This window comes from Molothrus aeneus, chromosome 4, assembly GCF_037042795.1.
Source record: "Molothrus aeneus isolate 106 chromosome 4, BPBGC_Maene_1.0, whole genome shotgun sequence".
In the NCBI taxonomy this organism is placed as follows: Eukaryota; Metazoa; Chordata; class Aves; order Passeriformes; family Icteridae; genus Molothrus; species Molothrus aeneus.
In genome coordinates this window covers 64655291-64672644 of record NC_089649.1, presented here as the reverse complement: position 1 = coordinate 64672644, position 17354 = coordinate 64655291, and the positions used below count along the sequence as shown (strand labels likewise).

At 37.0% G+C, this 17354-nt stretch overlaps 1 protein-coding gene across 2 annotated transcripts in view; it reads left to right on the top strand.

Moving 5' to 3' along the window:
- FAM193A (family with sequence similarity 193 member A) overlaps positions 1-17354 on the top strand; it is a 76903-nt gene that overhangs the window by 36915 nt on the left and 22634 nt on the right. The window contains exons 3-10 of one of the 2 annotated variants that reach the window (XM_066549220.1): positions 61-228; positions 2268-2502; positions 5798-5922; positions 10185-10329; positions 15052-15129; positions 16339-16419; positions 16705-16817; positions 16979-17221. In XM_066549220.1, coding sequence (XP_066405317.1) covers positions 61-228; positions 2268-2502; positions 5798-5922; positions 10185-10329; positions 15052-15129; positions 16339-16419; positions 16705-16817; positions 16979-17221 — 1188 coding nt within the window. The remainder of the gene's footprint in view (positions 1-60; positions 229-2267; positions 2503-5797; positions 5923-10184; positions 10330-15051; positions 15130-16338; positions 16420-16704; positions 16818-16978; positions 17222-17354) is intronic. The other variant, XM_066549219.1, reaches the window with a different exon arrangement.

Sequence of the window (17354 nt, the reverse complement as noted above, 5' to 3'; positions counted from 1 at the left end):
ATCAATACACTTATGTGATGAATACAAACAGAGGGTAATTATTTTTGTCTTCAAATGCAGAGAAAATTCAGCAGAGCCTGAACGTGAACCTCAGCAGCTACAGAATTACTGGTCTGAAGTCAGATACATGGTCCGGTGTATTTATCGTCAAGCTGGGACCCCTCTGGCAGATGACCAAGACCAATCGTTGGTACCAGATAAAGAAGGAATGAAAGAGCTGGTGGATAGGTAAATTACTTCAAAGAAGATTCATTCTATTTTATTCAGGAGTTTTCAATACTAGTTTTAGTGCATGGGAAGCTATTAAATTCATATGCTGTTTGCAATAGGAATACAAGTGCTTAATTATGAAAGGGTCCCAGAATGTTATTCTTCAAAAGGCCTTATCATAAGGCAGTGTTAAGTTTTAATTGCCCCATGTGAAAATCTTACCTTGTGGAACTAGCCTGAGTTAATAGTAGTAGTTGTTAGTCTTTGCACCTTACTGTGATTGTAATACCTGGAAGAAATTTTATAAAAATAAAGTTATATTGGACACTGATCACTAGATGAGGCCGATTCCAATGTCATTCTCATTTTAGAAGTCATAATTGTAGCTTTTGAAGGTGTTGAAGTGAAAATAGGCCTAATGAGATCCTCTGTGAAGAGTTTTCTGCTTTTAAGAATAGTGTGGCAAACTCTGAAGGGCTCCACTAGGATCATCTCAGTTTCTCTCTAACTCCGTGTGTGGTCAAGGAGTTTTTGTTCTGCTTGGTTCCATATATGCTTAATACACAGAGATCTGAGCAGTCTGACCTGAGCTGTAGTTCTCATGTGCAATTTCTAGTTGAACCTAAATTCTGGTGAGGTAAAGACACATTTGAAAGAGAAATTAATCTAGCACTGTTCTTAATATGACTGTACACCTGAAGTGGCTTTAGTAGATAATTAAATAAGCATATTGCACTTTGTTTATATAAAAACTGTTTGGTTTCATATGTGAGTTGTGTATAAGCAGAGCAATATAATGTCCCTCCCTATTAGTCACACTTTGTTTATTCAGGTGATCAAAACATGCAATATAGGCTTGGAAATCAAAGCCTATAAAAATTGTTTAAATGTTGCATAGTGTCTTGGTAATTAAAACTGAATCACAGCTAAAGTGGTTATTGATGTTATGCATCTCCTTAATGGAAAAATTTTGGAAGTGAGAACATAATACTGGGTAACTTTCTTATGTACTGAGTAGCTTTCATTACTCAGAACTGTTTTTCACTTTTGATAGAGATTATTACAATACAAAGACATAAACAGGATTTCAAAGAAGGAAACCTTAAATGCCAGTCGGATTATTTTTCACTTGAGTTTCTTATGGCCTATAAAGTGAAAAATAAAAAAAAGGATACGGTTTGGGCAGGCACCAGTGTGTCCAGTCTATAGTGCTAAGATGATGCAGAATTTTTTTACAAAGCTGGTCAATGTAGGTATTGAATGCATTTTTAAAATACCTTCCATTTAGGGAGCATGCAGAAGACCATGCTGTGGCTGAGTAACTCTGTTAAAAAGGCAGAAATTCCCACTTCCATGCTTGGCTCTTGTTAGACACAGCTGGCAGAAAATGGAGTGTCTGGTCGTCTTTGTTGGAATAAGTAGTGGTGCCAAGTAATGTTCCTATTGTATGTTGGAATACTTGATGGCAGTATGATGGAACTGTTTTGTGAGTGCTGAGGGAAAAGCATGGATTAGATAGCTGCAGACTTCTATTCATCTAACTCTTAAGTACTTACCCCATTCATTTCTTCTTCCCCACCTCCCTGTGCTGTAAAAAACCCAAAGCATTCTGTGCGTGCCTAAACTCCATGCACAGAAATTTAGAGTGAAATTGGATTATTTAAAGTGATTCAAAGCAGCCATCATGTTCAGTTTTCTTCTGTAGGCACTAATTTGTCACATGTTAAGAACAACATGGAAAAATTGTGAAGAGTCTGGGTGCCTGCAGGGTTGGATGCAAATGGAGTTAAGATTTTGAGCTCACGTGTTGAAGTGAAATTTTAAATCCTAAATAATTTTACTCCTCAGGTGTGCAGGCATCCTATTCCTTAAGGTACACAGGAGCTCAGTCCCATATGTGTACAAGTAGGGGACTGGACTGTGTTCTCTGAGATTTAAGGTAGTTCCCTGAGGTTATTTTTGATGAGGATAATGGTAACTGGTAAATACTCCTAGGCAAATGAAAACTGTTGATTACATGCTCTCTTTTTTCTCTTCTCTGTCACAAATAAATGAAGGCTATGTGAAAGAGATCCATACCAGCTTTACCAGCGGTTGGAGCAGCAGGCTCGGGAATACGTGCTGGAAATGAAGGTTCGCCTGCTCAGACACCTGTCCCTGGGATCCAAGGTTGCATCGACCTTAGCCACAGAAGGGCCCCCCCAGGCCCAGCAGTTCATCTCCCTCCTGCTTGAAGAGTACAGTGCACTCTGCCAGGCAGCCTGTACAATCAGCGCCTTCCTAGTTACCCTGGTAAGACTGAAAAAACAGCTTTGTGCTCCTGCTTGCCAGGGCTGATGCTGGCAGAGTTATTTCTGGGCTCTTTCAGATGTCTTCTGTGCTTGTAAGTTGTAAGATTCTTTTTGTGTTTGTCCCTGGAGACAGGGAGATTCTGAAAATGCAGTTAAATATTCAGAAGTGTGGAACAGGCATATCTTACAGTGGCTTGATGTAATTTTTTTGTTCATAAAGAAAAAGGTGGGATGTTGTTTGTGGCACTTACTCTGAAACAGATCTTTAAGCAGATTTACAAAATATTAGATATCCTAATGTGGAAAACACTTCTCTGGTAATCTTTAATGGTAGCTTCACAACCATGATTAAGTGACACCAACTTCTGTGTGTAGCACTAACCTAAATTGTTTCCATGTATTCTGAGGCAATACAATCTCTTCAAGTAGCCACCCTAGATTTTGAGTGAAAACTTTTCAACTTTTCATTCCCAATCTAGGATGGCTGCTTCAAGACATTGTGTTGCCTCAGCCTTAATCTGCTATGTAATTTATTACTTCTAAGGTTCTACCGTTAATGCTTTTTTTGCCAACTGCTTGTGATGTTAGATTTAGGATTACATTTTTGGCTATAAAATAGGCAGTAGCCTTAAAAATTTCTTCTTGAGTAACTGTCCATCAGGTGACTAATACCATAAGCAAATTTTGTAATTCTATTTGTTTAAGGTCTTAGAAGGTTATTAATCCTGTTTTGTTGTTAATCCTTTCTTGTGCATCCTTTGTTAATGTCATCATCTTGCCCATCCCTTTTCTTGTGTAAGCTTTGTGCAAGGATTAAAAAAAAAGGTGGCAAAAATGGGGAATTTGGATTTTATTGCCGGTTAGGTGAAATTGACTGTCTGGATGGGTAAAGAGAGGAAAAAACAGATGGGACATACACTGTGGTGGCCTCAGGTGAGGATATAAAGTGGAGAGGAAGCAGAGTTTCATTACTGAAGTAGGGCTGTCAATAAAATTCAATTGGCAAAGCACGAAGATGTTTCTTCTAAGAAACTTGAGCATATCTGATGGGGTTTTTTTGTTGTCTATGCTCTGTATTTGCTGTTGTCTTTATTATCTTTCTCAGCTTTATCACTTAGATACAGACATGAGGTCACTGCTATATCCTGTTTATTGGCTGCTTTTAACAGTCACTAAGTTTCTAACAAGGTGCTTGGGAGAAGGTGGCTCTTGAGATTGGTTTGCATTGCAGCTGGTTCAGCTGTAAAGCAAATGGTTTGCAGTGCACCTCAGCTTTCTCAAAGTGGATCTGCCAATAATGAACGCTTTAATGCCAGAATTACACAGCTGATCAGAAAATAACTCCTGTATACCTTTTTCCTGGCAATTACTGTGAACTAGTAGTTATGAAAACCATAGGTATGGGAGATTGAAATCATAGTCATGAGAAAACAGAACATGCTTGAACAACCCCTTTCCTGACAAAATTAAAAGTAAAATAAAATTCTTCTCCTCTTTTAAAGAATGAAGCATAAGAAAACAGAAAATATGCTAGATTTTTTTGTCTTTTTCCTTCTGCAGCCCAGTCAGTACTGAAAACATCTTTCTACTAAGCTGTGGCCTTGAGAAACTGAAATGTGAGAATGTAGGATACTGTCTCTGTCATACATTTCTTAGCTTTATTAAATAACCTATTTGTTAAATTGAGTAGTATGTCACAGCTTGCAGTACAGGTAGTAGGGTCACTAGTTTTTTCAGTGTACATGGATGTTTCCTCTCAAGATACCAGTACACTATGGAAAAAGGAATCTTTTCAGCTAAAATACATAACAGGCAGCCAAGATCTCTAAACTTATTGCTGCCTTCCTTTTAAGGATGAAAGCTTTGCATGTAGTTTACTGTATAAAGGCATTATCTGCCTTGAGCCTCCACCTGTGAGAAGCTGATTTCTCAATGAAATTATGAATAGTTGTCCTTCCTTTCAAAGGCATCCATCTGACTTCAATAGCAGGAACTAAAGCTTTGTGCCCCACCAATGCAGAGAATGACAGATTATACTGACAGCAATTTGGAAAGACTCTGGTCAGTACAGAAGGGCCCACAAGTACACAGCATACAGACTAGAGAAAAACTTGCCTGATGTTTCTTTGTGAGAAATACCACAATCTGCACAAACTGGTACACAAGAGTTTGTAGATAAGTGTTTATTGCTTGGTTCACAGCATAATATGGAAATTGCTTAAGAAATCAACCTCAGTGAACCTTGAGAAATTATTAGCATTTTATAGAAATTTAAAATATTTTGAAAACATAATACTCAAAATGAAAAAGTACACATGTCTTCTGCAACTCAAAAAAACCTACTACCCACCCTTAAAAGTGGTTATTATTATTAAGATAATACTTTGAACTTAATTGTTTGGGTTTTTTTTTTTAATGCTGATAGTCTTGTCTTCAGGTCTGATATAAATATGTTTGGTTGGTTTATTTTTTAACCCAGTGTTGTTAACAAAACTTTAAAATTCCAGGGTATAAAGGTGTTTCTGGGTGCTTGGGGTTGTAGTACTTAAGGCCCACTTGCTGATCTGAGAGCCAGAATGCTTGCATTTTATTCTGCTCTGTGGTTGAGTCCTGGTATAGAAAACCTGCATACTGCTGGCTATATGTAGGAAAACTTGCTGCCTTGAAATGTATATTATACGTGTTTTGAATTCTTGTGTTTTAATGATAATAGTTCTAAGGTTTACATATTGAAATTACATAGAATTATGTGTTAAATAACCTCAAATACAAAAATGTTCTGCTTACCAGAGAAATAAGCTGTTGGTCTCTTCTGTTTAGAGAACTTCATTCTTTAAGCTGTAGTCGAGGAGAACTGTTTATTTCATTTTATGTCAGTTTTGAATGAAGATTATAGGTTGACATTGTATATGTGTCTTATAATAGATAAGTTCAAAAAATTGCAAAATAAATCATAAATAGACAATTGTTTGACAAGAAAACCTGAGAATTACAGGTTCAGATAATAAAATGCATCTTTTGGTGCAGAAATGAAAGGGATAATGTAGACTGATTTTTTTTAAGTATTTTTTTCTTAAAATCATGACAATTTAGAAGGAATGATGCTATGGTTATTTAAGTCATTAAAAATTGTTTCAGTTCTGAGGGTTTGGGTTTTAAAACTACATAAGATCTGACCTAGTTCATACAGTCTGTAGGTTGGAAATTAGATTTTTTTAAAAAATTCTTGCCTTATACAGAATTCTGATTTTTTTTTCCTTAACCCTGGTTTATTTCTGGTTGTTTTATCGTTATAGGAAAATGAACATTTGAAGAAATTTCAGGTGACATGGGAATTGCACAACAAGCATCTGTTTGAAAATTTGGTATTTTCTGAGCCACTCCTGCAGAATAGCTTGCCAATGCTGGTGTCACAGCTAAGGTAGAGTTTAACTTTTGTTTTGTGATTTTAAGAAGAGATGAAAACCCATGTTTGCAACCACAGCATTAAAAAAATATGCTGCTACAACTGAATTGGTAAAAATCTTTGTGGATCTCTCTTGAAAAGAGTGTTGTTGATTGAACAGGCTGCTGTCATAACTTGCTTGTCAGAAGAATTACAACCCTAATTTGCTTAGTTGTAAGTTACCCAGTAAAATGACAGCATCCTGTGTAAATACTGATGGTATGACTGAATAGTACTGTTTTCAGTTATCAGGCATTGCTGCTGTTTCTACAGCTCTATAAGCAAATTAAAGCCTCATTACCTTCTGCTTCCCATAGTGCACAGAACTGAATTTGGAGTTTTAAGCATCTTCTCACTGGAGAAACCCCCTTGCTGTATGCTTGTAGGTCTCATGCTTTAAAGCTCCTGAGGCATTACATTGTGTATTTTCTTAGTAGGGTTGCTCTGATTGTAATTTGTGTACTGCCAAAGTGTTTAGGTTTTCTAGGAAAGAGGTATTAATAGAAATTTTCTTTACCCTAAGTCTGAACATTTTTAACATACAGTCATGGATGGTTCATGTTGACCTCTCAGTCTTGTTTGTGATTGAAATTGTGAAGACACATTTTTGATCTGTGTACATGTAGTTTAAAGGTACTGTCTTGGGTAATTTTCCATGGTGCAAGAGCAGTTTGACTAATTCTGCTACAAGGATGTTGCACACAGTGAATCAAAAACTTTCTTTTGAGTCCTCCTTTTGCTAGTAGATACCAGAAAGGAAAAAAGAAGAGACAAAAAAACTGAATTGTTGCTAGGCTCAGCAAGAAGTCTAATGTCCCTCATAAGTTACCTGATTTGTTTAGATGGAACTGGGTTGATATTGAAAGCCTTTATCTCCCTGCCCCAACAGCTGATTTTGTTGCTGTGTTCAGCAGCATGTTGTGTATTTTTCCAGTGATCTGTGGCTTCTTTTTCTGTGACTATCCTTCATCATGTCCATGCTTTTTGACAAGGTCTCTCTGTATCTCTTTACTCCAGCAATCCTGACCATATAAAAGTAGTTATATTGCCTTTATCTGCAGAGCTGAGAATGCCCTTAGTGAACTTTATGGTTATTTGTTAACAAAAGCATTTTTCGTTTCCTGTACTTGTTCTGTGATACTGCAATTAAAGAAGGAGCAACTGACTTTAAGTCAGAAGTTGTGTTCCTGCTGTCACTGTGGTGACAGCCATCCTCAAAGCTTACAGGTAGGATGAAATCAGAATCTCTTCCTGCAGGACTTTGTTTTCCAGTGCATTTGTGTTTTCTAGGTAGTTTATGTGAAACACCCTTGAACTTATGGTTTTGCCTAGTTTGGTTGACATGAATAATTTTTTGACAGGAAAGGTTCAGCACAAGCTTCCCATTTCTGGGTTTTTTAGTGTATGTCTTGTTTTTCTTTGATAAACATAGATTTTGTTTTTGTTCATGGTCTCTCAGGATTTTATTGTTGAGTTCTCTGTGTCTTGAAGTTGACAGAATTAGATTTCTCTGGGAAGGATATGTTTCTTCTCCACTCATTTCCAATGGAAGGAAATGTTCCATCACAGAAGCCTCCCATGGAAAAGCAGGGATCAGCCTTGTCCTCTGGACATTTGGTGAACAGAGAATCACTTATGTGCAGTAGAGAAAGTATTGCCAGAGTTTCTTTACAAAGAGCATTGGCCTCATTATTTTCTCTTCCTAAAGAGAAATTGAAATGGCTTTTTGACATCTCAGCGTCGCTTAGCTTCTGGGTGTTCATCCTTTCTTTCATCCTTTGCTTAAATCACTAAATTTTTTGGTATATCTCTGGCTTTTTCAAAAAGGTGTTCTGTGGTTAGTTCCTAGGATACTTATCAGATGTCAGACTAGAAAAGGTGTTCACATAGGGAGGTTTAAACAGCAGCCTTGTGGGGATGGAGTTTGCTTAGCTGACACAATACAGCTGTGTCAGTATTGCACAGCTGACAGGGGACATCTGCTGGGGTAAACTACCAGGGTCTTCATGTGTCTTCATGTGTTGTGTCTTGTTTGGCTACATCTGTGGCTAGTTTAGGAGGCAGCTCAGCTGCACAGTCTGCAGACCAGCTGTAAGGGCTATCCATGGCTTGGCAAGAGTTAATTATTCAGCAGGGCTTCTAGGTCAGACACAGCATCTCATAAGGATGTATTTTCTTAATGAGTGCTTGAGGAAAGCCAGTTCTTTCATAGGTGAGTGGGTAGTACTTCCTGATGAGGGTGTCAATATGAAGGGGTTCTTAGAGGTTAAATAATATTGATTGGGTTAAGATGCTTCTGACTACATGCAGCCTCTGACAGGCCCTCTGAATTCAGCACACTGCTTTATTGAGATGGTGACCAATGAAGTGACCAATATCTGGGGCTTTTCTGTTCCCTTTGCTTTGCCAGCATGGGATGGGACAGTGGTGAGGGTAAGTGCCATTGTCCAAAAAAATTGTGTTCCTCATCAAAATATGTAGGCATACAGTTTGTCAACAGGTATGGCTTGGAAGTGTCAGTTACTTTAAAGTGAGCAATTCTTGTTAAATTTTATATATGTGTTATCCTTTTCATTACCTTTGTTTTTACTGCAGTTGAGGAACTTATTGCACCTCTGTTAAGAGGACTGAAGTGTTAACTAAATTGTTACTTTATACTTGCCTTGGGGGTGAAAATGTATTTACTAGGATCGTGTTACCTTTGCTCAGAGTCACAATAAAAAATTAAAGTGTAAATGCTGTTGCATGGCTAGTACAAATTCTATTGAGTTCTTTTGCTTTTAACTTGAGCATATTTTAAGGAGTATTTAATGTACAACTACTGTGTGAAAGAAGAGTACTAGTCAGGAGCAGTTATGAGACAAATTACTGATTTTTATATAGTAGGGATCTGATTTTCACATAATTACATAATACTAGAAACAAAGGTTCTAAAAAAAGTAGTAAATTGTGGTGTAGTAACAGGAGTTGACAGTGTTTGTACTAATAGTAAGGAAGTGTTGTAGCATGAAGGCACTGTATCCACTGAAACTTCTTTTTGTACTCTTCAACCCATGGACAGCCCAACTTTTAATGTGCAGAGTTGCTTGTGCACCCTTCGTAAGTGGTTGTGTTGCAGGTTCTAGGCAAAAACAGCAAAACAAATTTGAGTTTATTGGCAAATTCACACTATCAGCTGTAACTTGGTGCTTACTGAGTTGTCTGTTTGCTCAGCTCTTCATTATGCTTAATTGCCAAGTTAAGGGGTTAGCTCTTTGCCAGGTGACAGCCACACTATGTGGTTCTGAGGTTGGATTGACATCCTATTGCAATGAAAATCTGTAACCTCCCTGAAATGCTGGAACTGGGCTTAAATGTCACATTTTGTGTTGCTTCAATTTTGGTTTTTTTGCTACTGGCTTTGATTGCTACACAACCTCTGTGACTAATTAATTATCACACAGCTTCTCCTTAATTACTGAGTAGAAAAATGTTGTAAAGCTTCAGTTTATTTATGTCACTTGACAGGTCATTACAATTCAATGTGGTTTAAACACATGTTATTGAGTAGAATTTTTTCTTTTATTGTTTGTCAAGTCAGTGTATTGGGAGTTGGCATATTTGCTTAAGAGACATTATGCTGTGCAAAATGCAGCAGTAGGAAGGGAGGTAAGTGTGTCTCCTATTTCTGGGGCCCCCTCACAGACACAGTCAGCAGTGAGTGGCATCCCCATGTTGTGAATTCCATGCTGCTCAAGTGATAGTAGATAACTGCTTGTATCTCACTTGCTTCATTCTACAGCACATTTCCCACCTGGAACTCCAACTCGTCTGGTATTCTTTTTAGATTGGTCATGAGAGTTCTGCCTAACAAGCTTCTGGCTTTATTTTTATTATGTAGCTCTGCAGTGGATAGTCAACATGTATATTTAGCCCATAGAATTTGGAAGGATAAATATATCAAGCAACCAAATTTGAATAAATAGATTTGTCATCTGCTTGCTCATGGGAAAGAGGCTCTAGCAATGTGGCACTTCCCACATTCTTGCTATTGTTGGTTACAGAAGATTGGAATAAGCAGAGTTTGGATATTTTTTGAAAAACTACTAAAAATACTCAATTTTTGGGATAGAAGCAGCTCTGTGGGCCTAGGTGTGTCAACAATCACATTTTCACAACACTCCTTTTGGCTGGCAGATCTTAAGTGTGATTCTTCAGTGAAATGTCTCTTGTGTAACAAGTGCTGTTTGAACTTTCAGGCTTGGAACAACCCACGATTCCTGTAGTGAAGATATGTACAGTACCTTGCTACAAAGGTATCATCAGCTGGAACAGGAAATGGGCCAAGTTGCTGAAGCATGGCTTGAATGCCAGAAAAGAATAGATGATTATGTTGATGAACAGGTAAGAGTCATGCAAACAGCCTCAAGGTTATGTAGGGAGCAGCCCATGCAGGACTGTGCCTTCAGCAAAGAATAATTTCTTGGGTATTTTTATCTAGGACTTTGAAGCAACAAAATGTAACTTTTTTCATTCATGTTAGTCATTCACAATAGAAAAGCATGAACTTAAAATACTTAGTGGTGATTGTACAATGACATATTCAAATTGTTGAAGCAGACTGTTGTGTTCTTGTTTAGAGATGGTCTTTGAGCATTTCATAAATATCTTAGCCAGTAAATGAGCCACAGGAAATAAAAATACCCATTCCACAAAACCCCCTAAGCTTTCAAAATAATAAGTGCATTAAATGAAATGCAGAGGAAGAGGTAGATTTTAAAAATTACTGCATGTTTCATAGTGTCATGATGATCATTGTACAGTTGTCAAAATGGAAACTCCAGTTTGTCTTAAGGCATAAATATTTGAGACCTCTGAAGCAGTCCTTTAATCAAGTATATGATCTGATAGCTTATTCTGAATTTGTGCTTTATTTCAGAGAATAATCATGTTATTGTGCTGACTCCTACATTGCTGAGAGCTTAATTTTCAGGAAAATAGCTGTTTATTTTGCAAGTGGTTGTTTATATTCTTCAAAAATTTCTCCTGTGGCTTTTGCCTCATGCTCAAAAAAAATTAATTTTTTAAAAACACCTCAGGAAAAGAGTGAATATCTGCTTAATTCAGTCCTAAGTGTTCTAGAAGAAAAGATGTCTTGGAAATACAACTGAAGATAGAGAATTCTATAGAAATTTCCTTCTATTTTGAAGTTTTATGAGGAGTAAAAATATGGAGAACTAATTTGAGATTCAGTAATACTGTGTTGCTTCTATAGATGACAAACATACTTTAGTCTTATGATACACTGTAAATGTCCTTCAGAAGTTGTTCCCTGTGCTGAAGATTTAAGTGAACTTTTACCATTAATTCCAGTGCCTTATTGATGGAGACAGGATATAACTAATTTTATTTTTAGAGTTCACTCTATATTTGGGGACTGCATCTGTGAGCTTTGAGTTAAAAAGTTTTCTCTTGGTCTGGCTGCTTTTGTGCATCTAAACATTTGACTGCAGCTCAGTAAAATGTCCTCCTCACATTTTATGCTATTAGAAGTCATCTTTCCCATGATGTCAGGGTGCCATGGCTGTCTGATATTGCCTCTCTAGTTAGAAAGGAGCCCACTTCACTGCCATCATTCAGCTATCTTTTTAAATGGCATTTCTGTAGAGTCACATTCATATTTGGTTTCTGACTGTTGTCCTGAACCACTTGATTAGCTCTTAACTGACTTTTCTGTATTTCTTTTTATCAAGTGACCATGCAGCTGCCACAAGTCCTGTCTTGTAGCATTTTTTAAATTTGCTCAGTGAAGCCTGTACCCTGTGCAGACAGGCACTCTTCTCCCAGTGATGACTTATTTCCTAATGACCAAAAGTACCTGCAATGATGTGGGGGTCTGTAGGAAAAACAATTGTAAAACTTAAATCCTCAAATTTTAAAGAAAATAGTCATATTTATATTGGTATTTATTTGAAGGAAAAAGCATTTTCACAGTCAGGCCTTAAACCCTGTGTTGGTGCTAACCTGTGGTTATACTCTCTTGATCAAAAATACATTATTCAGCATAACCATCACACCTGAATTTGCAGTGATATTTTTGTCAGCAAAGTAGAAATCAGAAAGCCCAGCTGCTACAGAAACTGGGATCATTCACTTAATAGTGAATGCATGTTCATTAGTTGCTTGCTTCTTGGCTCAACAAAATATTGAGGACTTCTTGATAGTGTTTGAAAAGTTAAAAAGGAAAGGAGATTTAAGAATGGTTCTCACTTATGTATTGTGGAACTATACCCAAAGCAGCCCATCAGCAAAGATAATTGATGGACCCTCCACTATAGTATGTTATGTTACTTCTTGGTAAAAAAAAAGAGAATAGCTCTTGAAAGTAATACAAATATTAATTGTTTAAGACTGTGTAAGATAGCTGTGTAATGCACAGACATAACTTAATACACTTGTGGGCCATGTCTGTAGGCTGTGATAAAGTTTAGAATAAGGAATCATCTGTATCAGTGTATCAGTGCCTGTATTAATCATATGCTAAATCTGAGGAAAATCTTTGGAGTATCTTGAGTAAAGGAGTGTTTTAAGTGTATACAGCCTCTACATCCAGATTCTGATTTCCTTACCAAACTTAGACTACATTTACCTAGGAGGTCCTGGGTTATTTCAACAAGTAATGGCTATATGTGCTTCATGCCAAAGGATTTTCTTTTCTTATTTCCTTTTTTAATTATAATTTTATTTTTTTAACTGAAATGCTTTTGCCCAGGCAGAGCTTCTTATTTGTCTCTCTATATTAATGTGTGATTTTTTTTTTTCAAGTCCTGGTCCACTTAATAGACAAAATGATATGGGCATAAATTGTTTTTTGTCTTTATGATGGCTGTATAGATAATTGAAGCAATCATTATTTTTGTGTGCTGAGAGTTTGTGATAGGAGGAATTTTTTTTGTTATTTCTAGTGAGATAGTCTAGGAAAATAGATTCACACATGAAATTTGGGAAGATCAAATGTGCGATTTACATTTGGTGCAGACTTTAAAATTTGGAAGAAACAAGCATCCTGTGATATGTGTCTGGGCATCAGGGGTTTCCACAGATGATTTAATGTTATGTTTCTGTTCTGACCAGGCTGCTGGCCATATTTTTTCATTCATTTCAGAATGGAAGAATAGTTATTCACCTGTCTGTCTTGCTTGTCTGATGGAGCTCAAATACTTTTTAGCCTCAAATAAGTAGGGAGGAAGGAAGAGGGTGGTAGTGACCCTCTCTTCTCCATTGGGCAGTGTTAATAATACATTCAGTCCAGATGTGCAAGACTGAAGTGTAAATTTTTTCTTCTGATGGCATTTGAATTTATCTCTCACTTCCTAGCAGAGTTCTTGGGCATGATTCATGTGGTTTGTATTGCAGCTGCTTTGCTCTGGTGAAATAAATATTCACTGGGGAAAAGAAAGGAGGGAGAGAAGTGGATTTCTATTATTTATGGAATCAATAACTTAAGATACTTGTAGACATGGAGTATTGGCAAGGCTGCAAAGGTAGAAGTAGGAAAACTCAAATGTCAGCTCCTGTTCCCATTAATGCTCAGGTACCAGGCCTTACCCTGTGCTGTTTGCTGTGACAGTTTCTTGGCAGGCTTGAGTAGGCAGCTCCCAGTTAATGCACTGGCTGTTTTAAATGTCGTTCTCTGGCATTAAAAGTCTTCTCTTACAAAGTGTAGTGAAGGCAGGTGGCTGACTTTGATGGTGAGGGTTCAGGTGTCAGGGCACCCAAACCAGTGAGAACTGCTGGCCTTAAATATAGCTCAAGGGTTCTCAGGGGCTGATAGTTCATCCAGGATGGAGTTTCTGATGTTGCTTGCTGCAGGCTCTGCAGTACCTTTTAGTGTGTCTGAGAAATGGTATGAGTAGTTTAAGAATATTTCACAGGTGTCCTTTTTTTTCTTATTTTTTATAAACACATGTAGATGTGGTAAACTAATTTTTTGGTGGTAGCGTTATCTCACTGGAGTAAAGGAAATCCAAATCCACAGTGGTAATTAAAATATGATGCTGATAGTTTCAGAAATCAATTAGGCAGATTTTTTCCACTTAATACTGCTTCAGATCCCCAGCTTAAAATTTTATCTTCCTAAGTAAATAATAATAGCAATAATATACTTAGCTTACTAGTGGGACTTTAAACTTTTTATCAAGTATAAATTTCTGGAGGCATGCTTTTGAAGATAAAAAGAAAGTTGCTAGTGGTGTAACTCAGTGGTCTTTGGCTCACTAACCTATTTTATGAAGCAATCTCTTATATTCTATAAGGTGATAGATTTTGATGATGATAATTATTATTTAGGTAAATTTTTAAAAATATCTATAAAAGATAACCCAGGTAGTTGTTTTTCCTCACTGATGAAGTAATGATATTAGAATATTGTAAGGTATGACAGGAGGAGTTTTGTTCTTGCATTTTGTTGTGTTAGAGTTCATGAAAGCTTTTGTGTTCCCTCAGAGTCAATTTATTTACTAAATCAGAAAAATAGCATTTGTGTACAAAAAGTTACAGACTCTTATGTTCATTTATGTTGATATGATTTGAGAGACAAGAAATTATCAAGTATTTTTCCAGCCTTAGATAAATCAAGGGGCATGAAAAACTTTGATGATTAAATAGTGTTAGTCTAGGTCACTACTTTTGATTCTTTGACTCTTTGGCTGATTAGTTCCACATGTGGTACTTCAGGGTTTACACTTGATCCTGCACTGGGGCCTTGCTGTAAATCCAGTATCTCTAGATTTTAATGGATTGCAATCAATCTGAGATGTTGAGTATTTAATAGCAATCACTGTTTATCAAAAATATTATGAAACTATGTAATGAAAGGAAATATTAACATAAGGAGTAAGACTGGAAAAATCCAAGTGGAAAATACAAGTGAAAAATTGTGTAAATAAATATAAAATCTTTTAAGTGACTCAAATTATTAGCAAATAAAAGACATTTCATATTGACTAAGTGTGTGAGTACTTGGAGAATAGTATAGATATGCTAGGTTTAATGAAACAGGCCAATTGACAGCAAAGTAGGTTTTCTATTGTTAAATCAATGAGTTTTCCTCAAATTCTGTTTTAGATGGCAATGAAAACAAAACAACGCATGCTAAAGGAAGACTGGGAATTTTTTAAACAGAGGCGTTTTATTGAAGAGCAGGTAGGATTTTTTTTCCATACCCTTCTAAGTTATACTAATGCTGCACATGTATTTGTAAGATGCAAACATGAGTGTAGTATGTTGTACTAGTTCTCTGCAATCTAATTCTGCAACTATGCCAGGCATGAAATTTGCTCAGTTAAAATACAGAGAAGTGAGATCCAAGAAGAGCAGGTAAAAGTCTGTAATCTAGTTACTGCAAAGTAAAACATAAACACTGTGGTCTTAGGACTGAAAGCCAGGTGTTTAAAATAGCTGTATGAAAAAAAAGTGGAATTTTTGTTGCCTTAGAGTGGGGTCCAAAACAGCCAATACATTGAGTGTGGAGCTGTCTTGATGTACATGGTAGGGAATACTGTGCTCAAGAATTTAACAAATACCTGTGTGTGTGCAGGAGCGTGAGCCTCAGTGTCAGGGCAGGTGATTCCACCTGTTGAGACTCCAGAGATAGCTCCTGCAGTTGTTTTTTGGGGAAAAGGCTGAGCAGAACTGTGTTCCTTTTTTTAAGCTATAAGCAGAGAGGGGCCAGTAGAAGTTTCTACCTTATTCTTAAACTGCTGTTTAAGACTCAGTACTCTCTTCTGCAGCCTAGAAGTGTTCAAGTGTGCATCATGCTTTCCATAAGAGTACAGTGGGCTTCGGCTAGAGTCAACTTTGGATGGAGAACCTCTCTGTTCCTGTACCAGTATGCAGAAAGAAACGCTAGTCATGAGCCAGAGAGAGTATGATAGTACATTTTAATAAACTTAAGTTTAAGCTTAAATTGGCAATGTCTCAAAGCAGTCATCAGTAAGTACTTTTTCCTATAAGGAACATAAGCCTGTGTTAACCATGTATTCAGAACATCTGGTATACAGGTCTCCTCAGAGGACTTGAGGAAGAATCCTCTTTTTCCTTGATCCTAATTGGCCTTAAGTGAGCTGTAAGACCATGGCTGCTTAGGTAAGGATCAGGTCTGGGTATCTATAGAAGGGGGAGCTTAGGCACATCCTTGTTTAACCTAAGGCTTGTAGGTATCTAATGAAATTAGGTGCTTTCAGGATTAGGCCTCTGCCAGGTGGAGATTATTTGGATTGTAATTTTTTACTAATGCAGTCAAGTCCTGTTTTGGGCAGCTACTCTTGACTCCATACCATTGTAGGTTACAAATTAGTCCTAAATTTTTTTAATTTAGAAGTTAAGGGTCAGTTTGCTTTCCCCATTTGTCAGCAGTGTCCTTTTGTGCATATCATGAAACAAGACATAAGCTGCTCAAGTTCAGAATGCATCAGCAGAAATACAGTGCAAGATGTACATATGAATGAGTTAGGGAGACAGACTTGTCCACTTTCCTATTTCACAGCGGAGACAGACTTTATTTGAAGGATATTGATGCCAGCTGTTTGTCATTTGTAACTTTGAACTTCCTTTTTGTGTTTAAAACACTACCTTCGTGGAATTATTCTGAATTATTTTGCTTTTAAATAATTTTGCCCAAAGAACCCTTTTTGGTTATGTAACTTGTCGTTATGTGCCATTGAGTTTTTAACGGGAAGACTTGCACTACTAAAACACTACTTTTACCATTTACTTCAGCTCAATAACAAGAAAGCACTATCTGGGGAGAACAACTTCACAGACACAATGAGACACATGCTGTCATCACGTTTGAGCATGCCTGACTGTCCCAACTGTAATTATAGAAGAAGGTGAGCTGATGTTTTTAGTATGAAATCATAATAAATCATTACTTTTCTGTTCAAGGAAAAAAGAAATAAAGAAATACATTATTGGAACAAAGAATGTGGTTACTTTAAATAAATGCTAGTTAAACAAGATTATAAAAATCTGTGATTTAATTTCTGAGCAGATGTACTTGCGATGACTGCAGCCTTTCACACATTTTAACGTGTGGCATCATGGATTCTCCCATAACGGATGATATCCACATTAACCAGTTACCACTACAAATTGATTCTGCCCCGGATTATTTATCTGAGATCCGCCCACCCAGTATGTCTTCAGCAAGTTCAGGATCTGGTTCCAGCTCACCTATCACAATTCAGCAACATCCCAGACTCATCCTCGCAGATAATGGTTCTGCACCAACTTTGTAAGTTGCTTTTTCTGTTTCAAATTTTTATAGTGAATTGAACTTAAGCAGGCAAATGACATTGGCAGGCTATCATTATGTAATGCTAGTTTTGTCTCAGAAAATTATTTAATAATGGTACTGTATTCAGCTG